The sequence below is a fragment of the Pezoporus flaviventris genome, unplaced genomic scaffold, assembly GCF_033815535.1.
Source record: "Pezoporus flaviventris isolate CSIRO_AGI_PZ_B2104156 unplaced genomic scaffold, CSIRO_AGI_Pfla_v1 ptg000013l, whole genome shotgun sequence".
Taxonomy (NCBI): Eukaryota; Metazoa; Chordata; class Aves; order Psittaciformes; family Psittacidae; genus Pezoporus; species Pezoporus flaviventris.
This window is the reverse complement of record NW_026892561.1, coordinates 22343349-22369284: the sequence shown is the minus strand read 5'-3', so window position 1 is coordinate 22369284 and position 25936 is coordinate 22343349. Positions and strand designations below refer to the sequence as shown.

The 25936-nt window shown below is 42.9% G+C and overlaps 2 protein-coding genes across 3 annotated transcripts; one reads left to right on the top strand and one right to left on the bottom strand.

Moving 5' to 3' along the window:
• Window positions 1–206: 206 nt before the first annotated feature.
• Window positions 207–9555, top strand: OSTN (osteocrin). Of its 2 annotated transcripts, none has more exons than XM_061452165.1 (5): window positions 207–548; window positions 876–974; window positions 3749–3966; window positions 8800–8879; window positions 9201–9555. In XM_061452165.1, the coding sequence occupies exons 1-5, from the start codon at window positions 420–422 to the stop codon at window positions 9221–9223; spliced, it is 549 nt and encodes a 182-aa protein (XP_061308149.1). In that variant the 5' UTR covers window positions 207–419; the 3' UTR covers window positions 9224–9555. The 2 variants fall into 2 exon arrangements, with proteins under 2 accessions (XP_061308149.1, XP_061308150.1); XM_061452166.1 differs by having other exon boundaries at window positions 209–548; window positions 8800–8896.
• Window positions 9556–13626: 4071 nt separating this feature from the next.
• UTS2B (urotensin 2B) lies at window positions 13627–24557 on the bottom strand. Its single transcript, XM_061452142.1, has 5 exons — window positions 22801–24557; window positions 20225–20326; window positions 17235–17272; window positions 15789–15882; window positions 13627–14272 (listed from the first exon to the last, which is right to left on the bottom strand). Exons 1-5 carry the CDS (start codon window positions 22922–22924, stop codon window positions 14247–14249), a joined length of 384 nt encoding a protein of 127 aa, XP_061308126.1. The 5' UTR covers window positions 22925–24557; the 3' UTR covers window positions 13627–14246.
• Between the last annotated feature and the right edge of the window lie 1379 nt (window positions 24558–25936).

Here is a 25936-nt window from a genome sequence, read left to right as displayed (position 1 = left end):
ACTCCAACACTTTTGTGGCTTTTCTCCTTTGTAGTGTGGGGAAAAATTACAAAGTCAAATGTTTTTTACCATGTATTTCTGCCTGATGGGAAATTTTCTATGCAGAGGATGAAATGACTGTCATACATCATGGAAATGTACATACATCCTTTCTGTTTCTGTTTTTGCCAAGTGAAGAATCAGCAAACAATGGCAGAATCAGGCTTGAATTACACTCTGGACCTGGAGACAGAGTAATCAGCAAATTAGTAGATACCTTTGGCACTAGAGGCCCCAGCCTAGTTCTTATTAACATCAGCTGAAATATTCCCACCTGGAATATTTCTTTTTCAGGTGTGGGAGCTGCATAATTTTTTTCCAGGATCCCAGGAAGATCATGGAAGTTGTGGCTTCTGGTAACTCATGTGAGGACTGGTGAAATGCAGCCTTGCTTTCAAAATGCTGCTGGAGAGGTGTGTGATTTCTGTAACAGGTTTAAGCAGCTATCCAGCATCGAGGAGGTCATTGTCAACCTGGGTGACTATGAGCTAAAGTCTCCCTGCTTACAAGTGAGTGTCTAGTTCATCTAATTTTAACAGAAGTTTGAGGTCATTACTGCTGCCACTTCAAGGACTGGGCCATGCACAGAAACGAATTGAAAGATTTGTAGGGCTGTAAAGAATGAAAGAGGAGGGAGCTCACTTTGCAACCAAAGGTGAAGAGCACTCAGCTGACACTATTTGGTTGCTGGGTTTTATACAGTGACTCTGTAAGAAAAAACATATTAACAGCTGTGGAACAGAATCTCCCTTTGCTTTCAGTTCTTTAATACCTTTGGAGCAAGGTTCCAAGGGAACACAGCTGTGAAGTTGTTAACAGATTGTTCTCCTTCGCAGATGCTGCAGTTCCAGCTTGTTGTGGTGCACTTGGCCCTTGTGATTACCCTGCTGCAGTGGCATTCTATCTCAGTGCTCCTTGTGGGGGCAGCTTCAGAGGTAGGTGAATGTTTCTGGTGGTAGTCACATAACACTGCTCTTCCTTTCGTTGTTCTTTGCCACAGAGTGTAGAAGACAACACAGTACCCTAACAGTGCTGGAAGGTAAACAACCAGTATTGAGTCCACAAGGGCAAAGGAGGAGCATAGTGAAGAGAGTGATTCAAATTGTATAGCTCTCGGAGGACGGAATGATTCATGCAATCTCTCCTGAAATGCCATGGGATTTTCTGTGTGTTAAAACACAGTCCAGTGACTTTGGGTAGAAAACTCCCTAAAGAAGGGAATGAGGTGATGGCAAGGGGGGAGGAAAGCAAACTCTTCTAACACTGAAGGAAAGGTTTTATTCTTCTTAAAGAGAAATACTAGCATGAGAAGTCTGCAGCTTTCAGAAGTCATAAGGAGATCCCTGACAGAAGATAAAAGTTACAAATTAAAGAAGACTGAACAGACCAGGAGAGAAAAGGTGCAAAATCACTTGCCTAAGCTTGTGAAGGAAAGCAGCAGATGAAACCAGAGAATTGTCTGATGTTTCATGCAGGATATGCAGGGATTGCACCTGAAAACACTTCTATTGCATTCTCTTTTTTATTAATGTCATGCTGACACTGAACACATTTGCCAGGAAAGATACTTATGCAGTGGTTTCATGTCATAAGAAAAATCAAGGATCTGAAAGTTTAATCAAAGTAGCACTATGTAGCTGTAAGGTCTTTACATAGGTTTTTAAGATCAGCTTAGAAGTTAGATGCTTATAGGGGAATACTAATGGATCCTTCTACCTTACTCTGTCTTCAAATGAGGATGCCCTGGTTATACAAAATAACGTTTGTTATAGAAAATAGGGCTTGAGGGAACACTCCACACACCAGTGCTGCAGCAACTGCTGTTCTGGTGCTACAAAGATCTGGCAGTCTGTCTTTAACAATTAAATTTTTTTATTGTGATATATTAATTTGTGAAAAAAAAAATTAAGAACAGAACACCTCCATAGACTTACACTGGACCAGTTCACTTTTTAGCTGCTGACAATCCATGTCGTCTTTTGGCAATGCATTCCACTGCATTCTATGTGTTGTGTTTAATAAGTTGCTCCTTGTATTTGTTTTAAATCCAACATCTGGTGACTTCACTGGGTGGATTGAGAAGCTCTTTTTTCTGGAGGAAAAAAAAAGCTAGTATTTATTCACCTTTTTGCTTTTCATAAGTTTATAAACCTTCCACTCTACCCACCGTAACCCATAATTATCTCTGCTTATCTGTGAAGTTGAAATTTGTTCAGTGGTTCACCACGGGAAAACTATTTTATACTTCTCATTATCATTTTAGCTGTCTCTTCCTACAATTCCATTATATCCTTTTTGAAGACAAAGTAAGTGGGACTGCATGAAGTATTCAGGAGCAGAGGCTATTTTGACCTTCTAGTTTCAAGCATTATTGTAGCTATTTATCCCCACTAACCAGAGGGGAGAGTTCATTCTTTTTTTTAAAGGCACAATTTTTTTGCAAACCTCTATGAAAGTTTTATAACCCTGAAAGGGAACAGAAAGGATTGCTCAGTGCACTTGAAGCTCATAAAAATTAAAGTCAGAGGACAGTATGAGATCCTTCACAAAAGTATTAACAGCGCTACATCATTTGTGTGATCATTGAGGTTATGTCTTCCTCCTTATATAAAGATCACTGTTTTATATACTCCATCACTGGGTATGCCACCCATAAGTAGTGGGAAACATCACCACCACAAGTATGGTGTAGATCACAGACCAAGCACATTAAATCATCCATGTGACGGCTTGCTTTACATTTGTACTAAAATCACTGTCTACGGATGAGAAGATAGAGGAAAACATGCTTCAAGTCACATAACAAAAGTTATATTTAGAAATTTCCATCTAATTCTGTGAAGATCAGGTGGAGCAAGAAGGCGAACAATTCATCTGAAGAAAGAATGATTTGGCTTAACATCTCCTTTTGTAGGTTAGTTGTTGCCCTATTTTTCTGTTATTTGGAAAACAACTATTTCACTTTGATTTGTATCATTTCCCTCTTGACAGACCCCGATGTTCTCAGCTATTCTGGATAGTAAAGTTTGGTTTTCAAAAGATGTTATGCCTAATGTCATAACTAAGGTTCAAAACACTGTGTCAGTTGAACATACTGTTCTTTCCTTTCTTCCTCCCTGCATAGCGTTATTGCATAAATTCTTTGAATGTCAGTGCTGAATGTCAGTGCTGAGCAAGTTTATCATGGGATATTTTTGAGTAACAATGAATTAATTAGTCAGCTTTGGATGGAAAATTCTGTAGAAGTTTTTATTATTATTTATTAGCATTCATTTTAAAAATGAAAACCAGTTTCCTGAAAAATATCAGGATGAATATTGGAGTCTGGTAATTGTGATTGCATTTTTAAAAAGGATTAAATTACTTGGCTCATGCTGTAAGTGATGCTAATCACACTGCTGAGATAGGGATAGTGAGCTGACCTGCAAAAACAGGCTTTGTGAAGTAGTAAATTTTGATAATTCTTGCAATAATAATGAAGGCAAGTTTAATAATTTCAATTCTGTCAAAAAAAAAAAATCTCAAACTTTTATAGCAAACTTCTGTGGGTGAAAAATGGCCATGGTTCACAGAAGGATCTTTGTTTTAAAACATCATCCCACGTTCAGTGTTCTAGTGATTATGTATTTATAGGACGGCTGCTGTGATGCTGGTTGAAAATTTTTCTGCAACTTGAGCAGCAAGCAAACATCCCTGCTTTCTTTTGCAGCCTTTGGAACCTTCTGTTGCTCTGGACATGAGAGCACATCCCGTTGCCAGTGGACAGAAGTCAGCCACCAACCTGGCAGCCAAACTATTCCTTCTTGATGAGCTGGTGTCTCTGGAGAATGAGGTGACTGAGACCAAGAAGAAAAGAAGTTTCCCAGGATTTGGGTCCCCGATTGACAGAATTTCTTCAACCTCTGTGGATGTTAAAGGCAAGCAGAGGTAAATTCTTAGATGCTCCTACCAGTGATAAAGTTGGAAGAAGGCTTTTGGTAAATGTCTGAGGTACAGATGGGTTAGCTTTAACCAGCAGCAGATTTAATGGCTAGTTGTGAGGTGCCTCTGATCAGGATGCCAGAATTTCTTCGGAAACCATTCTGGTTGCATGGTGTGTACTCCTTCAGCTGTGATGAATACTACATACATGCACTAATTCATTTATCCTTACAGTGCCATAAAACTAACAAAGAACATTCTAGCTTATGTGGGGTTTTTAGTACACTGCTTTCCACTGATGTGAACTAACATTCAGTTTAATACTGCCTTTTTGATCATAAGATTATTTAAAGCAAAAAATATGCCTGAGGTTTAAAAGCAGAGGGAAGAGCTCGGTATTCCCAAGGCTGAGTTTAAAAGGTATGGTGATGTGCATGTCTTGAATATCAAGATGGAAAGGTTTTGTGAAAATGCCAGATGGCAGAATGAGCTTCAAGATCGCAATCAATTTATGATAAGCTAGGGCTTAATCAATACAGCAGTAAAGCCACAACTTCACAGTACACATTTGAAGATAAGCATGTCTACAGCAGGGCTAAGCAATGATGCTTTATACTGGTGGGGACAGCCCGTGAGTTTGGAGAAAAGCTCCAAAAGGGCTGTTTGCTATATCTGAAAGAGCTTAACTGTCTTGTTCCCTTCTTTCTGCTGTCTTCTTTTGGATAGAATCCCCAGTGCCACAAAGTATTTAATAACATGCTTAAAGCTTAATCTGGAATTGGAAAGTATTCACAAGAGCCAGTCAATACTACAAGTATTATTTTTTTTTTCAGTTTTGCAATATTTTTTTGCTGTTTTTCCATTTATCCACCCAGTCAGCTACTAGGACTTTTTGACTGCAGCTAAAAGGGATAAAATATGAAATTCTTAAAACCCTGAGTAGAACATTCTGTTCTGTATATTTCTTCAAGAGATCAAAATTGTCTCATTCTTTGTTTGCTTTTTAGCATGTTTTCCCTTTCCAGGGAAATACAAGATCATTTTTGAAGCTGCAGTTCCTTTCTTATGAAAAGTACATGGTATTCCCCATTTATCTCATGCTTTATGGGTGGAAATCGTTTGGTGAAATTTGACCAAGTTTTCTAACAGCTTGCCTCTGAAATGGTCATCATCGACCACTAATGATCATTTGCTGAGGTGAGTAGCTCCAGAGAGGATGCCTTCAACAGTGGAGAGAGGGGATACACAGTGTCCAGGGTAACAGGAAGGGCTTCTATAGCTATGTTGCAAACAGAAGGCAGGCTAGGGATAATGTGAGCTCTCTCTGGAAGATATTGGGAGAACTGGCTATGGATTTGGAGAAGTCTGAGGTTCTCAATGACTTTTCTGCTTCAGTCTTCACCAGCAGCTGCTCTGACCACACTACCCAAGTCTTGGAAGGCAGATGCAGTGACTGTTAGAATGAACACCCTAGGCCCACTGTAGGAGAGGATCAGGTTTGAGATCATCTTAAGAACCTGAATGAGCACAAGTCCACAAGACCTGATGAAATCCATTCACAGGTCCTGAAGGAGCTGGTGAATGAAGTTGCTAACCTACTGTCCATCATATTTGAGAAATCATGGCAGTCAGGTCAAGTTCCCGATGACCAGAAAAAGGGAAATAAAACCCCCATTTTCAAGAAGGGGGAAAATGGATGACCCAGGGAACTACAGACCAGTCAGTCTCACCTCTGTGCCTGGCAAAATCTTGGAGCTGATTCTCCTGGATGGCATGCTAAGGCACATGAAAATCAACAAGGTGCTTGGTGACAGCCAGCATGGCTTCACTAAGGGGAAATCCTGCCTGACCAATTTGGTGGCCTTCTATGATGGGGCTACAGAACTGATGGACAGGGGTAGAGCATTTGATGTCTTCTACCTGGACTTGTGTAAAGCGTTCGACACTGTCCCGCATGACATCCTTGTCCCTAAATTGGAGTGACATCAATTTGACAGATGGAACGCTCAACGGATAAAGAGTTGTCTGGATGCCCACACACAAAGAGTTGTGGTCAATGGCTCAATGTCCAGCTGGAGACCAGTAATGAGTGGTGTCCCTCAGGGGATCGGTGTTGGGACCGGTCTTGTTCAACATCTTTGTCGCTGACATGGACAGTGGGATTGAGTGCGCCCTCAGCAAGTTTGCTGATGACACCAAGCTGTGTGGTTCGGTTGATATGCTGCAGGGAAGAAATGCCATCCAGAGGGACCTTGACACGCTTGTGAGGTGGGCTGATGCCAACCTCATGAAGTTCAACAAGGCCAAGTATAAGGTCCAAAGCCTTGGGCAATACAGTGTTGTAAAAGGTGTCCCTGCCCATGACAGGGGGGTTGGAACTAGGTAATCTTAAGGTTCTTTCCAGCCTTAACTATTCTAGGAATAATGAGCTCATCCAATGAGTGATACAAAACACAAAATTCCTCCTTTCCCAGCCTTATCAGCACAGTTTACAGTTTTGTGTTGAGATTATCACCTCTGGGGAGTTGATCAGTTCTTAAGTTTGGGATTGCCTCATTTATTAAAACTAGTTGAGTTGCCTTGATCACTGCGTCGATAGTCAGACACTACCAGAAGCATGGACCGCAGATCAGATCAGTGCTAGCTATGAAACCATAGTAAGACTGAATCTTTAGGTGGAAACAGGCAGAGGCTTCTGAACTCAGAGGCGTAAAACAGGACTGAGCACCCCACTGCTGTTGTGTACACAGTAGATAACAGCCCATTCCTGCACCAGTTAGGATAGTTACGTTTACAGACCAGATAATGACTTTTGAAGTGTGAAAACTGTTAAACAGGTTCAGCCCCCTGAATTAATACAGCGTGTGTAGTACTGCCTGGCAACACAGCAGAAACTTTTGGAAAAGAGTAGATCAAATGTAAGTCCACTTAACAGCTTGTTGTGGCACCCACCAGTTACAACGGGGCCTAGATCCTATCTTGCTTATCAAGGTCAAGTCCTAAAGCTTTGAAAGCATGGGAAAAGCATGCAAGAAGACATGAGTCTTCAGAAGAAGCAGAAAGATCCACAGACAGACAGAGAGACCGAGACTCAGGAATCTTAGAAAAGGCTGCTTTTGAATATAAAACATCACTTTCTCCCTAGTAAGTGCTGAAATAAATATGGTCTGGTTTGCAAGACAGGGAGAGTGCGTTGACTGTCCTGTTGTGGCTCAGGATGGCCACGAGAGGGGAAGCTTCACTGCCTGCCTGCCTGCCTGCCTGCTCAAGCCTTCACAGCCTTTCCCATGGGCATGACTTTACAATTTCCTTCTCTGTTTAACTACAGAGCATGATGGTGTTAGAGCTAATGCTGCAGAACCTTAGCTCCCCCACCCCACAGTCCAGTCTGGGAAATTAATTCCCCTTTTATCAAGTGAGACTCAGTATGAACCCAGCAGCCCAAATTTCCCTCCTGCCCCCCATCAGCTTGTGCCTACAGGTTTGGAAAAGAGTGCTGCCCTTGAGGAAACAGACGAAAGATCAGCTCTTGGCTTTCTTTCTCTGCTTTTTCTGTGTCATAATGCAACAGTGCAGCTACCTGAGGAAGGGACAAAGAGGGCTATACAAATGGCTCACCTTCATTTGGGATGTTTTGTAGCAACTCCAGTGTGACCGATAAGGTGCTCCTTACATACATGATACACTGTCAGTTCCTGTTTCTTTACCTCATCTGAAAAAGAGGCACTGTGAAATTGGCTGCTGATGCTCTGGGCTTCAGCTCATGCCTGAGAGGTATGAGGAAAGGAGGCTGCTCAGTTGAGACTATGGACTAGACAGATACTTCTTGGTGTGGTTTGCAGAGCCCCCAAAGCCACCAGCTGAGTGAACATGGCCATGCTAGCCCAAAGGGTTAGACTCAAGCACACCATAGCATGCTTTCCTGATAGTTACTTTGCATTTGCCAACTTACAGTACAAAATTTTGTCTTATTTATGTTCCTTGACAAGGACAGAGAAAAGAGTTCATTTTCCAGGGCTTCTCTTGTATCTGCATTTCACTGACAAATATTTCCAAGAGCAGAAGTTATTCTGAGCTGCAGAAACTCTCAACATCTCCACAATTAAATAAAACTTTTGCTGGTGGAAAAAATACTCAAAAATGTTGAATTAAGATGGGAACACTTCTTTTATATATATTTTTTTAAATAATAATAAAATATTCCTACATAGAAATTTCATCATTTTCTCATGCCATTATTTGTGAAATTATCAGGAAATGTAACATATGGAGGAAAAACCAAAACCAACCCCCTCCTGTTTTCAATCTCTTCAGAAGGTTGTTACTATACAATTTTGAGAACAGTGCATTGCAGGAGATCCCATAGGAAAATCCTGATAGAGTTCATCTGTTACTGTGAAATATTTTCTACCTCCTTGCTTATCTTAGTCCTAGTTGGCCCTGGAGATATCAAAGATCCTGGCTAATGGGCCACCTGAAGTGTATGATGCTATGCATGAAACAATTCCACTTTATACATGCAATGTATCTCCTTTCTTTTATGAATGGCAGTTAACCTGTGAAATAATCTGTTTGCTGACAAATAAAAACAGGGATAGTGGGTCAACATTAGCCAGTCTGTTAAACAGGTACAACTCCTGCCTATTCTTTTGTAAGACAAGTAAAGCATCTTATTTTTAAACACTCACATCTTTGGCTGCTTCTACACAGCTGTTCTTTCTGAACAATAAGTTGTTAGTGGGATGAATGAAGGAATCCAAGTTGTAGTAGCATTTTTACTACCCCTATGATGTCCTTCCCCAGATTTTTCCCCTTTCCTTGCTTGTCTTCCCTCTGCAGGAAAGTGGTTGAGCTGCCTAAGAGACGTTTTGGAGTTCCTCTTGACCGGATTGGAGTGAGCCATCTTAGCAGCACCAAGGGTTAGCAGTTCCTGCAAGTAAGCCAAAGTACTCTGGGTGTGGGCATGCTTGGAGAACCCCACCTACTCTCAGTTACACAGAGGTACTCAAGTCATGCCAGTAGGCTTGGAAAGAGTGGCTTGGGGAATGATGGCTTCTTACAGCGTGGATTGTGACTGTCAATTTAGCTTGAATGCTCTAAATTACAACTTAGTACCCCCCCTACAAAAAACAAGTATTCATGACATTTTCATTTCCTGTGGACCACCTTACAGCGTGCTTGTTCAAGCCTTGCATTTCTGACATGGGAAAACGTAATGCTTACTGCTTTTCTGCCTACAGGTGCTTCTGTTCTGAATGACTGACGCTGTATTGGAAACATTACAGGAATTCAGAAGATGCATCACAACTTACCTTGTCATTGACTAATGATACAGTACTCAAGGAATTGACCTCCTGCAAAATTTTTTCACACTGCATTTTACAAATGTTACATTTACAAATAATAGCATTCAATTCATCAAGTCATAATGCTCTCACAGTTGTGCACAGTGTTACTGATAGGAGGGGACAGAAAGTATGTATATAATTTAATTGCATGGCATTTATTTCTTAAACCAGCAGAACTTCATTATCTTAGCAAGGACTGTTAGATTTTTTTAGATTGAAAATAAAGCCTCCAGAGATGCCAAAAGCAGTCCGTGGAAAGCAGACAGTTTGCTTTGCACATTTCTGTCAAGAGGGTGTTTGTTTCGTAGAGGAACGGAGGATTTAACAGTTATGGGACAAACCTAGAATTTATTTCAGCTGCTGTTCAGGAAATGTCTACTGACATCACTAGGAGTTAGTCTGAATAAGAATGGTGACAATACCTTAATATTTGTCCTGATGGTTTTAGTAGTGTTTCTCATATCTCTGCACCATATTCAGACATATTTTCATTGTATGGCAGATCCTGAAATGTGGTGAGACTTCTGGATTCCTCTTCTAAGCTGATGAATATATTTCACTTCTCCCTATGCATAACATAGGATAGCATCCAAATATGAAGTCATCTACTTCCTAGGCCATCTGCACCATATGCCTTATTTTAGTCTCTTCATGTGTGCACAGGACATAATCCGAAATCTAATTCTGAAAGTTCAAGTATTTCTTTCTCTGGTAAAATGTAAACATGTCCTCTCCATTTCAGAGTAAGACAGGTTATCTTAAATCCTGTTTCAGACTTTTCCATGTTTTTTTTCTTTTTTTCCAGATTATAAAATATAGCTGAAAAGAGCTGTTTGCTGAAATCTCAATGCTCACATTTGTAGCTGATGTTTTCTAAACCTTACATGCTTCTTCTTGGTCTTTGGTCCATGTCAGCTAAATTCTTTGGATTGCTATTTTGGGTATAAATCATCCTTAGATTTACAAAAGAAGATATATTGAGAAGGGGATTATGCAGGATAAAGATAAAAAAATCTTTACAAACACTCTGTAACAGGCAGAGAGTATGGCCGGAGACAGGATTTAAGTGTTGAATTCTTAATCTTGTACGAGGCACAAAGCATCTGACCATCAGCTAGAGGAAAATACGGTCAGCTTCTTAGCTACAGGAAAGGAGTTGGGAAGTCAGTGAGCCTTTGAGGCTAAAGCTGTTGTGAGGATTGGGACTTTGGGGGAATTGCCCCATTTCAGCCTGTGGTGGGAGATGAGGCTCACACTCAGCAGTGCAGGTAGCATCCAATTTATGCCTGGGAGGGGGCAGTGTTCAGCCGTGGCAGGGGCTTTTCCCGTTTTTCTCTGTGCTTACAGCTCTGGCCTGAGACGGGCACTGGCCCAGCCACAGGAAGTTTGCAAGAAACTTGTTTTTCTTCACATTTCCAATATAAGATAATGCTGCTGAGAGCAGCTGCACAAACCAGTGAGTCACATCAAGAGATGCCCCTGTCTTTCCCATCAAGCAGAGCAATCTTTAGCTGAGTTGGGTGATCATTCCTCCTTCAGTGGGTGAGTTGTGTCCTTATGGGTGAGGTGAAGCACTGCAGATGCTCTCGAGACCAAGATCTTGAAAGTTGTAGAAAGAAATAAGAGCTGTAAGACCCCATGTGATCATCTTGGGTTTTTTTCCCCTGCTTTTCCTCTGGTCTTACTGCTCATTTTCTGTGTTAAAATTGCATGTGAAGGCTTGAAGAGCTGGATTGAGTGGATGCATCTAGATTGGCTGACTAAAGACAAGATTTCCTGTCCATGCTAGAAGTGAGTCTGTAAATGTAGTCCCAGACAAGCCCAGACTCTGGCTTCTACAGTGCACTGCCACCACCTATCCTAAGCCTACCCTGGGGTTTTGTGAAGTTATCTTCTTGCACTGAGCTCATCCAGTCTGCAGATAATCTGCTTGCAAGAGAGCCATATGTATGGGACATGGGCAGATTATGGAAGTGATGACCTGACCATTCATACAGCTGTCAAAAGCAGCATGGACAGAGTCATTGCATGATGTATTTTGAGAGACTGAGATGAGAGGAATCCAGTGCTAACACAGCAGCTTTGCAAAGACACTGCTAGATCGTAAGAGTATTGAAAAGTTCTCAAGTATTCGGGCTTCCAAATAAAGAGGGGATTTAAAGCCTGTTAATTGTGAGCAGAAATTATCTTTATCTGAAGGATTATGTTAAAGCAAAGCAGGAAAGAGGTGTCTGTGGTGGTGTTGCTTGGAACTGGCAGTGGAAGCTTCAGTCCTGTTTTTGGCTTCCACAGTATTGTGTGGACTACTTGTGAGAAAGGAACAGCCTTTCTGTTTCTCTGCCCTATCCATCACAGAGCACTCTATGACCTCCTGTGGCTCAAAAAGCACTATTTAAAATCCATAAATTGGCAGGTGCTGTTTATAATATGATGGTATCTAAAAGGCTGAACACCACAATTTGTTTTCATAGACAATGTTGGATAGCTTCACTCATGGTGCCTAGCATAGAGGTCAACAAATGTGAAATGAGGATATACTGCAGAATCCATTGCACTAGATTTGCCTTGTGCTGCCTGTTTGCAAATCCATTCAGACAGATAATAAATCAACTAGATGGTCTACTAGAATGTCTGAGGCAAATCTCTTTAATTATTGCCTGTGGGTCATTAACCTCAGCAAGAGTGACTGCCCAAGCATGGGTAAATTGTGAGCAGCCACAATGTGGAGGGTGGCAGCTGAGAAAGAGTTTCTGTTCTGCTTGTGTAGGAGAAAGAACAGTACCCTCATAGTGATGTGTTGAGGGTGAGCCTAGGGAAAGCATCACCACCTTTGCTTCAAATTAGTAAATGAATTGCATTCAACACTTGCTCATCACTCTAGTAGAAGCACATAACATAGCAGCATGTAGCTCCTGTAAGGAAGTAGAGGGGTAGTTTGGGTACTATGAGCAAGTAAATAACAGTGCTGATAGGCTGTAGCACACCATATGGGCTAAAAATCACTGCTAGGCTGCATGGTGCATTGCACTTCAGGAATTTCCTGTGTCTAGATCAGAGCAAGCTGTTAAATAGCCACAGATGCTGTACTCCTTTTCCTGACTTGCTGGTGAGTTGCCACACTGGGTCGGGAAGGCATGACTACAGCTAGCAGGTAACAGATAGATCCTGCTGCTCTGGCCTTTCATTGCACTGGGATTTCCTGCAAGCCAAAAGCATCTGAGCTGAAGACCAGCTTGGGGCATGCAGTGAAGCTCTTGTAACACACCTCCCTTTCAGGCAGAGCACCAAACTCTTAAAGAAAGAGAGATCCTTCTCTTGGCAGTAGGACATGATTTTTTTCCTGCATTTGGTGCTGTTGTGAGGGTATGTGAAAGTCTGCTCCCATATACCTTTTCACTTGCACAAAAGCAACAGGAAATGGGTTCTGAAATAACAAAGAATTAATGCTAATAGTGAAGTGTATTTTGCATGTCATTAGAGCTCACTGATATAATCAAACTGGTTTTATTCCATGGATGTTGGCTTTGCTCTATAATAGGATGAATACATCTCCTGTTAATAAAGTACGCAAAAAGTACTGCTGTGGTTAAGCATGCACTTCTTGCCAGAGCCCAAGGCAATGAATGTAGATTGGTAATTGCAGCTTTTGGAGAGGTAAAGTTTTGAAGACTACATAGTATGCAAGCTACAGTTAAATAGCATAACTTGGTGGGGCTGGAGAGAGAGTTCAATTCTAATCAAAATCAGGCCACACGTTACTAGGATCTACCAGATTCTGCTCCCATTTACACTCTTGGAAACCACAGAGTTAACATCAAGATTTACTCTGGGGATATGGTCCTTTTGGTTTGTCCTTTTTTTTCAAATAAATGTGGATAATGTGACTTAAGATGAATATATGTAAGAACCAGTGATAGACTGTGATCTCTTCTTTTTGGACAGAGGAAGACGTAATTCTGTAGTAGAAAAAGACAGCTAGCATCTGCACTGGCCAGCCAGATGAGCCAAAAATCTCTGCTTAAAACAGCTTTTAGGGGTGAATAGTTAGAAGTCAAGTCCTGTGAGGATAGCAACCCACATATATTCATGAGAAAGACACAACTCTCATTCCTGATTCTGGCCAAAAGGAAGGCCTCTTCAGGCACACTGAAAGAGACCAGTGTTGCTATACCTAGGTGTTTAATGGGAGCCTTTTTTGCCATTGTAAACTTCACATGAACCATTAAGGTAACAAGAACCTACAATAAGGGAAATGTGCTGTGTCTTGGGTCTCTGCAGGGGGTGAGAAAGAAAACAGCATGTGCTTCTGTGCAACAGAAAAATCTTTATTGGAATGATATCCAAGGGATCCAGACTTCTGTGTCTGTCCTCCCCCAGACCTACAGTGCACACTGACAGGACACAACAAGGAACAGCTCTGGCTCAGCAAGCCGAGGCAGGCAGCTCTGAGTCCTTCACCCAATTACACCCAATCTGCCTTCCTGTCCCAACAGCGTGTGTTAGGTCATCACAGACCTACTCGTAGGAAGTGATAGGAAATGGAGACATCACTGTGAGCAATGTCTGCAGATGTGGGCAGAGGCCCAAACTCAGAGGAACTGAGTTAGTGCTTGGTGCCTCAGGGGACCTGGTGAGAAGGGGAAGAGTGTATAGTGGCAGCAGACTGAATGGCACACACAGGACAGTAAGGAAAGTTGGTGAGCATCTTCCAAGTAGAAGATCACAGTGGGATAAACCTGCAAAGAAGGAACAGTTGAGAGTGGTAGTGGGTTACCAGCTCTTGTCACAGTCCCTGTTAGAGTTGGCTGTTGTATAGTTGTGGAGGATGGCATTCAACTTAGCAGCACGATGACAGAACAGAACAAACTCTTAACACATTAATGCCCAGTAAGGCATTTGGGGAAGGGCTCATGTTCATCCTCCAGTCCTGGCAAGCCTTCAGATGCAGTATTTCCAAAAGCAGGCTGGGAAGGGATACAAGAGAAGGATGTTAGTATCCAAGGAAGTTTTCCAGCTTCCTATTCTAGCCCCATGTCTTGAGAGAGTTGGGGTGTGAAGCTAGCATTGTGGTTTCTGGGCACATCTCAATAACCATCTTTGACTTCATATAAAACTTCCAGAAGTTGTTTCTTTTAGCTGCTTATAGTGTAAATAAGGGGTGTAAAAGTTGCTTCCATGTCCAGGCACTCAGCTGGTAACTGGCCTCCAAACAACACTGATGTCTGTGGGAGCTTCTAGGCAAACTAGGCTGGGGAAGGATGCACATTTTGGTGTTGGAAAAAAAAAGCTGTATCACCAGCATGCCTTGTTCTTTGAATCTTTTGTGGGTCTCCTATTGTTAAGTATGAGAAGAGATTTCTATCCAGGTTTTGAAAGCAGGATCTTGGGACAAAGCTTCTACTGAATCAGCAGTGCTCATGCTGAGACATGAGATTCTCTCCTAGACTGGAAGGACTTTAGATGAAGGCAAAGATTCTTTGTCAGAATCTGATTTAAACCTGGCAGGGCAAAGTAGTTTTATCTGCATTTGAACTTTCCAGACTGGTGGGGGTATGAATTAGAATAGCCAAACTAAAGACAGCCTCCAGGATTGCCTATAAACTGCAGATGGTCTCAGGATCACCTGAGCCCTTAAACAAGCCTCGCACAAAAAGATTTTCCCTTGGTTGACCGGGAGGTTGTCAGCTTGCTTGTGCACAGAGCATGTGGGTAAGGGCAGAACTAGCTCTTTTGGGTTTAGGCCAGAGCTGTCATCAGTGACTTCTGGTTTGCAGCTGCCACAGCTTAGGGGAGGAATCCACTGAAAGCCAGCATGAGCAGTATTGTCCATGTGCTTGTCAGGGGTGGCCTTGCAGGAGCACTGCTGTTATGTGCTCCTGAGTCACTGAATACAGACTGGGCAAAGCTTGGGGACCAACTGGGGGACCTACCAAATCTTAGTTCCCTGCATTCTTGGTTGATTTCCACATCCTTTTTAGCTGCTTTTCAACAGCAAGAACAAGTGCTCCTTTTTTCTCTGGAGGGATGCAGTGACCTTGGCAGACAAGAATGCATGCCAAATTCATCATTATGCCTTCAGCACTAGCTTTGTGCCCAGAGCAAAGCAATTTGTGCACTTAGGGGACGTGTTCATACATAACTCGCCCCCTCCACTACAAGCACTCCTTGCTTATATAACCCCATGTTTCTCTGTGAAAAGCAGGATGCAACACTGACTGCCTTCAGTAAGGTCCTGGGAGTGCAGACCTGGTGTATCTGCCCTGACAGCAGACAGGGTTGGGTACAGAGTTCTTTACTTCTCTCAAGGGCTGCTAAACCAGCCAGCCATTAACAAGAGAGGGCCAGGACTGCTAGAAAAACTGCCAACCTGTTTTTCAGCATATTTGGGTCATGTTTACTGTCACTGTCTTTGTTGCAGAAAGGAATCCCTGGAGATGAGAGCTGGATGGGATGGTTGCAGGGCTCTAACCCAAAACCTACCGCGTTTTTTGGGCTGGGATGCTGAAAGACTTTCCAAGGCATAGGCCACTTCTGACCCTTCCTCAGTTGAGAGCTGATCCTTCAACTTCTCCAGCTGTTTAAACATAAACACAGCAGTAAACAAATGCTCCATCATGAGGAGCTGCACAGCACGCTGGCAAGCACAGGGCAGCTCAGAGGCAGGAGGTACAGGCAACCTGGTTGTCGGCATCACTGGAGAAGGCAGGGCCTTCCCTGGAGCAGGACCATTGCAGGAAGATCTACCTTTGGAGCTTTCAAACCTCCTCATGTCCTCCTCCATTAAGCTGCCTGTTTGGTGGCAGCAGTGTAGGCACTGTCTGCTCTTCCCCACACGCCAGGGTGCAAACCCTTGTAGTGAGAAGGCTGCATAGGAGGATATTGCACCGCTAATTGTCAAGTCACCGCTGCGGAAGGAGGTCTCCAGGCATTCACCCACTGCAGCAGAGAACATTGCTTCTCCATTGCTCTATGTTGTCCCTTCTCTCCCTTCCCCCAGTTCTGGCTAACTTCCCTTGGTTAGAATGTACAAAGTCTACGGTATTTCTTCTCCATCTGTAGCTACTCTTTTCTAGTAGACCAGGAACATCTGTGGCCCATATCTAGACTTCTCTGGATGTGTTACTCCCAGGAAGCCAGAGCTTGATGTCCCTCAGCACTGGAGCGACGGACTAGGGTAGGATCTAGCAGCCTTCCATCTGGAATGCCACACCATGATTTTTCAGTCTGAATTGGAAAGTGCCAAGAGGAACCCAGCAGGACCTCCAGGATCCACACGGACATGTGGACTTGACCTGAGAAAGTGGAAAAAGGGCTTCCACTGCTTGTGGGTTTTGGGGCACGGGGGGAGCCATGTCAAGGTTCCAGCATGCCTTTCCCTGCTCCTGAGACTGGATGTAGGATGGGCCTTAATCTTGCTGTCTGTGTGTGTGTCCACTCTGCTCAGCACAGCAGGGCCCTGACCCTGGGTAGGGCCTCTCTGACTAGTAAAGAGTTCAGGCAAAAATAATTCTGGATAGGCATGCAGTGGCTATCCCTAACTTCAACCTGTTACCTAATGCAGCCAGCTGATGCAATGCCTACGAAGGCAGCATGACCTCCTTTTCTTCCATGGAGATTTCTTTGGCATTCATTTTTTTCCTGGCTTGGCCTTCTCTGCCATTCCACTGGTGGCAGAGGGAAGAGCTGCCTCAGCTTGTACTGTGCTAGTCTATAGCCTTGCTCTCTTTTTATCTATTCCAGCCTGTGCAGCTATTTAGCCCAGGTTCTGCTTTTCTGTTTGTGTGATATATGCTTATATTATAGCTCCAGAATGAAAAGGAGAAAGATACAAAGATAAAAGAATAGGGCATAAAGACAGTATGCACAATGCTTAAGCTATTCATACAACAATATGCATATATGTGTCTCTATATTTGCTACTCTCACCTTTTCAAGCTCTTCAAATTTCTTTGCCAGCTCCCAGTCTGCAAGAAGGAGAGTAACATCAGTATCTGAATTGCTTCCCAAAGCTCAAACAAAAACTATGTTCTTCATTTAACCACTTCAGGGGTTGACAAGAAAAGACCTAGTTATCACCTCATTCCTGTTAGTTATCTCCAAATCTGTGGTAGCAGAATCAGTGACAGAAAAGCAGGCTTTCTCTGATGAGTTCTATGAACTTCACTCTAATTGTCCATTGATGAAAGAGGACACTTTCTTGTTCCAGGCTCTAGGAGAATTGGCCCAACAACGTCACATGCTGTATGATACCAACTCAGATGAACCTCTTTGATGCTTTTTCATTTTTTTTCCTGATAACAGCAAGTCTCTAATGCTGGCTTTCCTGTCACTGCCCTTTTATATGAACTCCCATTTCTTCCTTTAAGACTTGTGTACCCTCACATCACCCACGCAGGCAGAAGTCAGAAGACACAGATTTTGCCTAGCATAACTTACTGCTTTATAAGTCAGCAAACATCAGGGTTGGCAGAGTTGAGCAACAGCAGTGAGTGCATAGATTCTACACTTCTAAATGTTAGGAAGCCTGGGAACCAGCTTCATAGATTAGATTTAGAGATCTCAAGTCTGAGCAGAACTGTACTAGAATGTCAAAAAAAAATGAATTAACTGCCCTGAGATAACACATCCAGGACAAGGAAAGAGTTACATGCCTATGAACGGTATCTAAAACCTCCAGCTGTATTGGGAAGGGCCTGGACTAACAGTAGGAAAAACTGCAGGAAAGGATGAAAGATTTCAATCTCACTCCTCTTGAGGACTAAGATACCCTATTCCAGACTCAAACTGATGTCAAAAGCAGTTATTAACAAAAAAAAAAAAAAAAGAAATAAATAGATGAAACAATGAAAAGCACCATGACAAAATAAGCTAAATCAAAGCTGAGTGACTGGACTACAGCAGCTCTCCTAGGAGGGGAGCACAAAGTGATCAGGTGGTTTTAAGTGCCAATTTTGGAAAAAATGCACTAAACTAAGCAGAAGGGCCAGGAAAGAGCTGAAGAATGTCTCTGCTGTGCCTGACAAGAAAGCCAAAACCCAGCCCTGGTGCTGCCTCCTTTGCCTGCTCCTAACGTGGCAGCAGGCGTTGATCTGCATCTCCAAGAGGATTTAGGATACAGTTTCCTCTGATTTCAGATAAGACTTCAGCACAAAGACACATTGCCAGACTTAGGTTTTTTAAAAAAAAACATTTGAAACTGAGCAGCCAAGAAGGAGCTGACTGCCTTTCCAGTTTCTCCTTCGAGAAGGAAACAATTCAGTTGAAAAATTCAGAATATTTTATGACTGATATTAATCCAGCAGAAAAAGCAGCAGTTCCTAAGCAAATCCATTGCATCAGAGCTCAGTTTAACAGATAGTCTGGGTATGGGCTGGGATTTGGGAGGTGGGGGCTCTGTTCCTGATGCTGCCAGCAATGACCTCAAGCAGATTCCTTTTAAGAATGTCTTTATGTATCCATAAGGTAAAGACACCCAGGCCTGCAGATCTACAAGTCAAAAGTGGCACTTAAGAGATAATTATTTTGTTATTATTGTTACTATTATTATACACATTTTTACCTCTTTCAGAATTTCAAGTGTGTGTTTTGGCTTAACTTTCTGCAAACCGTAAGCTTGGCCAATGACTGCTATGAATAGAAAATGAACAGTGGTTGAAATTTGGAACAGATTATCTCAAGCAGGGGGAAGGAAGTTAATTTATGCATGCAGCTTTGAGAAACTGCCTGCTGTAAATCCTCTGTCTGTGCTCTGCTCAGAGATTCATTAGATTCAATTGTCTGGCATAAAATGCAGCCTTTCCTCTAGGAGCAATAAGTGCAATAATCCATAAACCAATCATAAAAATGTTATTTCTTGAATGCATCTCCTTTGCAAGAAGAATGCCTTGCTTAGAACAAGGATTTGATTTGTGTTTATTTATTTGTCCCAGGATTGTTTAACCACTGCTTCACTGCATTAACAAAGAGCTGGGGAAGAGCACGGAGTGATTTTGAGAAATGGATTTTCATAACAGAATTTTTGCTGGGCCCCATTCTTGGCTGTTTTCACAAGGAAGATGGGCTTCCTGCTCCAAGACCACCACATACAGCCCAAACCCTCCCCTAGCTCTGGTGGCTGTGGGAATAGCTGACCCCTGAAATCCTTATGGCAGTTGTGATTGCTGTGCATAGTGTCAGAGAAAGCCCGAACTTTTCTTCAGTGTGTCTGAGTTTAGCCACATGCGGTTGGCTTTAAATATGGTGTCTGCTCACAGAGCACAGACAGGAAAATCCTCCATGATCCATCTTTGGCCTCTGTGCTGTTTGGGAAAAGCCTGTTGTCTCAACCTCCTTCAGCAGTAGCAGGACCTTAGGCTCAGATAGGAGCTCCCACTACCCCTCTTCCAACCTACACCTGACCCCAAGTGATCAATCTCACCCATATGATCTCTGCAATCCTGACTCTGCCCCACTCCCCCATATGCTCACAAGGTGCTGCTGGTTTTAGCATGCCAGCAAGCCACTGAGCTGAATCTCAAAAGCACATGAGGCTGTATGGAGTGTGGTTGCAGAGGTGACTCCCAAGGCTGGCCCATGCCCCCAGTACACAATGTCTCAGGGATAGCAGGGGCACAGGGACTCAGCAGCAGCTCTTCTTTCTATTACTTCTGTGCACACACACACGCATGCTTGCCAGCTCAGTGTTAAGTGTCTGAAGATCCAGGGTGCATGTTTTGGGGCAGCTTTATGTTGCATTGCAAAAGCATGTCCAGGAGCTCCATGATGGGGAACATCTCACATTAATCACATGTAGACACCATACTGGGTGCTTCTGCTTTCTGAGCAGTTGGCGTTTCTGAGAAACCTGAGAAGCAGGTTCCCTGCATTCATGCAAAAATGGATTCAAGAGGATGAGATCTCCGATCCTGTTCACTTACCAATATTTTCTGGTCTCCGCCATGCGAGTTTCTTATTAAGAAGCAGAGTCAGCAGTGTTTCCTCGTGATTTGTGTCTTCTCTCTCCGGAAGCACTCGGTTATCTGCAGCACATAAAACACACCTTTCTCAGTCTGTAATGATAAAATGGATCAATCCCAGCCCCCAACATTAAACCAAAAAATGAAGTAGGGTAATAAGTGGAAGGAAAACATCTCCTGTCAGCACCTGTCCACCTGTCTATTAGGGTGGAAAGACCTCTGGGGAAGAAGAAGATGTGTGAGCATAGAATAAAATGTCCAGACAGTGAGGGCTGCACAGTGAAAGGGTGTGGAATGGGGGAACCTTCCCTGTTAGCTCCGGGCTTCTGGCCAGTCTCACTGCAGCCTCATCAGCATGGCTGGCTGCAGAGAGCTGGAGCCATCACCTTGGTTTAGACAGTCTAGACCTCTTGTGTAGTGGATGTGTCTGCAAAGCCAGGCAGGAACCCATGAGATCTTCTCAGAACTACAGGTGTTACCCCGCTCACACTATTCACCTTCCCAGGGGCAAAAGAGGTGCGAACTTAACCCTTATGAGGGCTGACATGTGGGTACCACAACTGAAAAGCCCTGCAGCTCTGCAGTCTGTTCTTGCACTCACTCAGCCTTGGGGCTACTCTATCTGATTGCCAGTGGTATCATAGGATTCCTCTTGAACAAAGTCAAAGTGTGGAGGAGCTTAAAGCAAGCCTCTTTATTTCTGAGGAAGCATCTTACAGTAGCTGTAGACCATAGAATCATAGAATCATAGAATCATAGAATAGTTAGGGTTGGAAAAGACCTTAAGATCATCAAGTTCCAGCCCCCCTGCCATGGGCAGGAACACCTCACACTAAATCATATCACCCAAGGCTTTGTCCAACCCGGCCTTGAACACTGCCAGGGATGGAGCATTCACAGCTTCTCTGGGCAACCCATTGCAGTGCCTCACCACCCTAACAGTAAAGAACTTTTTCCTGAATCTTTCTGTTTTCCAGGGAAAGCCTCTCCAAACTGCTGTCCTAAAGCAATTTGGACTTCTTTATGCGGCCTCTTCAGGGAGCTTTCTCAGTGGTTTTGCTTTAGTGGTTGTGGCTATGCCCTCAAATGAATGGTGGGGAAGATCAAGGGTTTAACAGAAACCAGCAGACACACAGGATGGGACTAATCAGAGCCCTAAAGGCTCTCAGATCCTCCCAGCTCTGATGAACAGATTTCCAGAATAATCTGAAACTTGAATTTTGCATTCATTTTTGAGAATGACAGAATGGAAGCCAGACTTTACAGGGAGAATGGTCATTCCCCAGAGCCTTTGGTCTGAACACCCGTGCCTCACACCCAGATCCTACAAAGCCCTTGAAGATGCCTAGATTTTCACAACTGGAAAATACAGAAAGGCTTATTTTCTCTTTTTCCAGGATCTTTAGGATCTGCACCCTCCATTCAAGGAGGTGACAAAGGAAAAAATGGTCTTGTATAGCCATCAGCTCTTTATAGGTGTGATGAGATTAATGCAATTATTTCTGATACACGAGACAAAACATTGTGCCAGATGAGTCTTAAGGATGCTCAAGAGTGTATGGGAATCAGCTCCATTTGCTAAAATAACATAAATCTGCTGAAGCAGAGGAGCCCTGGCCAAAGTGATGCTCCAAGTATGTGGCCAGACTCAATCCTGCCTCACGCTGCGGCTGAACCCTCTGGTCCTGATTGTGATCTCTGGAAAAAACCCCAAGGGAGTCGGTAGAGCTACATGCTGTGTAAAACTCATGTGGAGTGCTATAAACCTCATTCCTAAATCTGAAAGACAGTTATTATTCTAAAATAGCTACTTCTAGTCATTTGGGGGATTTGCTACAGAAAAAAAAAAAACACCCTATAAACACTCCAGTAAAAACCAAAGAGAAGCAGTATGTAGGTAAAGTGGCTTCAGTAATGTTTTGGTTGACATTACAAAAATAAACAGGTGATACAAGAGGAAAAATAATTTGAAAAGCAATGTTATTTTCAAGCCTATATTTAGCATCTCTTTTTCTTATTTCCACTGCCAAGTCTCTTTAAGAAAGAAGATAAATGATTGACATTTCCCTGCAGAACAAGTTCAAGCAAAGATTAATTTAAATTATGGGAGAACATATAAAAAGAAGTTTTGTGAATAAAAAAAGTTCAGCAGCACCCTACTACTGACATTTATGAGCTGTCAAATCTCATATGGTACATTCCGGAATTGCTACTCTGTGATATTTTAATGTTTTTCTTTCTTTGGAAATTTTCGTCTGGGAGAGAAAGAGCTACCCTTACCAGATTTCACCAGATCTGATATTTTTACTGATTAGCGGACTATATCATACTATCAGCTGCAGACCAGAAGGACAGCTTTAGTTCATGTTAATATGAACAAGTCTCTGAGTAGCACCCATGTTAATTTTTAGTATTGCTCAAGGTTCATTTTATTTTCTTTCACACATAAATGAGTGTTGCATTGGCCGTGACAAGCAGCAAAGCAAAGCAAAAATATTACCACCTACCTGTGTCATCTAGTTTGTATTCCAGCTTACCTTGTAGTAAAAAAGGCTCTCCACGTGTAGATGGGATATACACAGTCATGGTCAAGATGGCTAGCACCCCAAGGAACAGCTGGACAGACCACATCTTCTCCACGTTCCCACTACCTAAAAGCATTCTTCCTTCAGGCACGGTGGAGGACTTCAATGCAACTCAGTGCCAGATGAGCTCACTTTTAAGAGGCAGTGGATGTGCCGTGATTGCAAATGGCCTTTGGAGGAGGGGAGAAAAATATCTCTGGAGACATAATTCAACCTGTCAATATGATTCACTCCTTTGGGAGTGGACAGAACAACCCAGTTACAGATGTCAGATGGAACCTGTTCAATATATCTCATATCAGACTGATCTAATGAATTCTGATGCTCCCACAGGCATGCACTGTGCACACACATTGATACACATTCCATATGTACATACATTAAAAATATTTTTTGGTGGCTGCTCCTTTAATAGAGTTCAGACACGAAGACTCCCACATTAGCAAGGAAGATTTGTCTAACGTACAGTTGCCGTATGTCCCCAATTTGGATGGAATCAGGTTAATGGGTTTTTGTAATTTATCATCTCACTTCCTAGTGCCTATATTAATTAATGTGAGATATAATGAGTGCTGAAGTTGTGGGAAACAGAAAGGGAGAGCTCTTTTCATTTAACTGATTGGAGGATGTTAAGTGTGTCTCACTCACCGTGACTTATGGCTTTGTCAACGGGAAAGGCATCACACCCTATTTTGGGATTGTGTCTGAGTGGGGGTGTGCAGATTTGGCAGCAGATATGGAATACATCAAGGATGGGCAACTGTCTTCAGGGTTTTTTTGAGAAAAAAGAAGTGGAAGGTCAGATGCTGGTTCTGACTGCACAGTCATATAGTTTAGAGCAAAGCATTGAGTATTGAGGTATATTGCACATATTCCATGTCTTCTCCGAAACCCTATTTGTTGTCTATCCATCCCTATTCATCAGGGACCTGCTACTAGTTTCTATTACAACCTTACCAAGAAAAATGTCATAATAGTAACAGTGCTAAGCTTTGTTCTTCACTTCTGCTTCTTCTGCAGAACTGAATCATCTGTACTTGCTTTGGTCTAACCCCAGGCAGCAACTAAGCACTAAACAGCCACTCACTCCCCCCCATGGTGGGATGGGGGAGAGAATCAGTCCAATCTCTGATTTGTACATACACTCCTAGTGACTCACTTTGTGTGCCTTTTTGACTCCACATTATGCCAGATTACCCAACATAGCTTCCTCTGATGGTACCTGCACTTCATTTCAACTAAAAGACAGTATGATTTCCATATTTGGGCTTTTGGCTTCTAGTCCCTAGCTCTCCCTGCAACGTGCTGTGCTATAGAATGACTAGCTTTTTAATATCCCTTTACATATTTACTTTTTACTAAAAAATAGTGTGAGAGAGGCTCAGATTTTTGCAAGAAGCGCATATGAAATTGAATGTGATGCTTCTATTCAGCAATACTTTTCTACTGAGAAAATATTCCAAAATTTTCCCTGCAGTTATAATATGTACAAATAAACCAAACTTGTCTTTTCCCTCAGTCTTGTGAACCAGCTGAAGCACACCCCTTCTTCACAAAGTCTGAACTGAAGGACAGCTTTGTCCTAGTGGGACCACTTTTCCAGCTGCCTCTGCCTCCCTAAGATGCCTGTTTCAAACCGTTCACAGGTGAGCAGCCCCCATGAAGCAGAGGCCATAAGTGGATGAACACCACCTTGCACAGGAGTCCAAGGCGGACAATACTAGCTCTGACTCAAAACCGTATCCTTAAAGGAAGGTCAGGTCTGTTTTACTTGGTATTAAATGGTTTTCCAGGTCCCTACCAGTCTGTCTTGAGATCTGCTGTAAAACTGACTTTGCCTGGATGTAGAAGGTGGGTTCCCCATCTCATCTAAGTTTATGCAGAACCCACAGGCTCTGACTGTTTTTTTCATACCCTTGGCTATAAGGCGTCATGGGCTATTGTCAGGCTCTTTCAGGAGGATGAGCTATTCTCTGAGATATTCTCCTTCACCGCTGAAAAACTTCAGTTCTGGGTCACTGCAACTGTTAAGCCCCCAAAGCAAAGTGTGCCAGTGCTTTCAATGAGGGCCCTGGTGAAGATGAGGAACTGCCAGTCTACATTTACATACTAGAAGAGAGATTACTGGATGCTGTGAGGGGTGGATGCTCTGATCAGGCGGATGAGTGGGTGGATAGATGCCTGAGTACTGCTGCCAGACATTAGTGGACCTTTTGCATTTGTTGCAATTATAAGGGTTGATTTGCAGTGTTGGGCTTCTATAAGACTCCCATCTAGAAAATTCCTTTGCTTTTAGCCCATTTGTGTGAGTGCTGGAAACACTATTACATTTTATTGTTCTTATGTATTTTATTCCCAATAGAAAAACAACGTTGTCTCCATATTCCCCTTCTTACTTAATTCAGCCATGTCTTCTACATCACCCACTGAGCATTTTTGTCTAGAGCTCAAAGATAGTGCGTATATCTCTACCCCCCATGGCACCAGTCTGTTTAAGCTTCTTCTTGCAGAAGTTTCTCTTTTCATAGAGCCATGCAGACTTCAGGTAATCAAGCACAATCAAACTGGAAAACTGAAAAAGTTAGACAAACCCAATAAGTCCAGAAGGCAAGACTGAAGAAGGCTTAGCCCAAACAGATGCCACTAAACTCAGCTGCATCAGCTGAGTGTTAGAGATGAGTACATGTATCAGGACCCTGAAGGTGTTAACAATCCCAAGCAGCCTCATCTGGGGCCTCTATCACTCTCTCTGCTCATAGGCTGAGGAACCCTATTTAAGTTCAGCCCTGAGGTGGTTTTGCTTCTGTTTGGGCTATGCTGGATGAATGCTGGTCTGCAGCTCACCTATGTCTTTGCCTGCCAATGTTCCCTACTAATCTGGACCCAGATGTGCAGGTTAATTTCCCTGTTTGACCTCAGACATGTTCCATCAGTGTGGACCTGTCTGGTGGTTGCTGGACTGTGTTTGACCTTGGTTGCTACCATCTGCCCTGATTCTGACAAGTGGATTCACTCCCAGCTTGAATCTGGATCTGCCTAGGCTTCCCTGATTGTTGGAGCTCTTGGCTGAATCTGCTGCTGTCTCTGG

Excerpts from the sequence above, each read along its gene's own strand:
- OSTN (XM_061452165.1), top strand. The coding sequence starts at position 420 with ATGCAGCCTTGCTTTCAAAATGCTGCTGGAGAGGTGTGTGATTTCTGT. Across the intron at positions 549-875 it reads TAAAGTCTCCCTGCTTACAA|ATGCTGCAGTTCCAGCTTGT; the intron begins GTGAGTGTCTAG and ends TCTCCTTCGCAG. Across the intron at positions 8,880-9,200 it reads CCATCTTAGCAGCACCAAGG|GTGCTTCTGTTCTGAATGAC; the intron begins GTTAGCAGTTCC and ends TTCTGCCTACAG.
- UTS2B (XM_061452142.1), bottom strand. The coding sequence starts at position 22,924 with ATGCTTTTAGGTAGTGGGAACGTGGAGAAGATGTGGTCTGTCCAGCTG. Across the intron at positions 15,883-17,234 it reads AATTTGAAGAGCTTGAAAAG|CTGGAGAAGTTGAAGGATCA; the intron begins GTGAGAGTAGCA and ends ATGTTTAAACAG. Across the intron at positions 14,273-15,788 it reads ATCCCAGCCCAAAAAACGCG|CCTGCTTTTGGAAATACTGC; the intron begins GTAGGTTTTGGG and ends ATCCCTTCCCAG.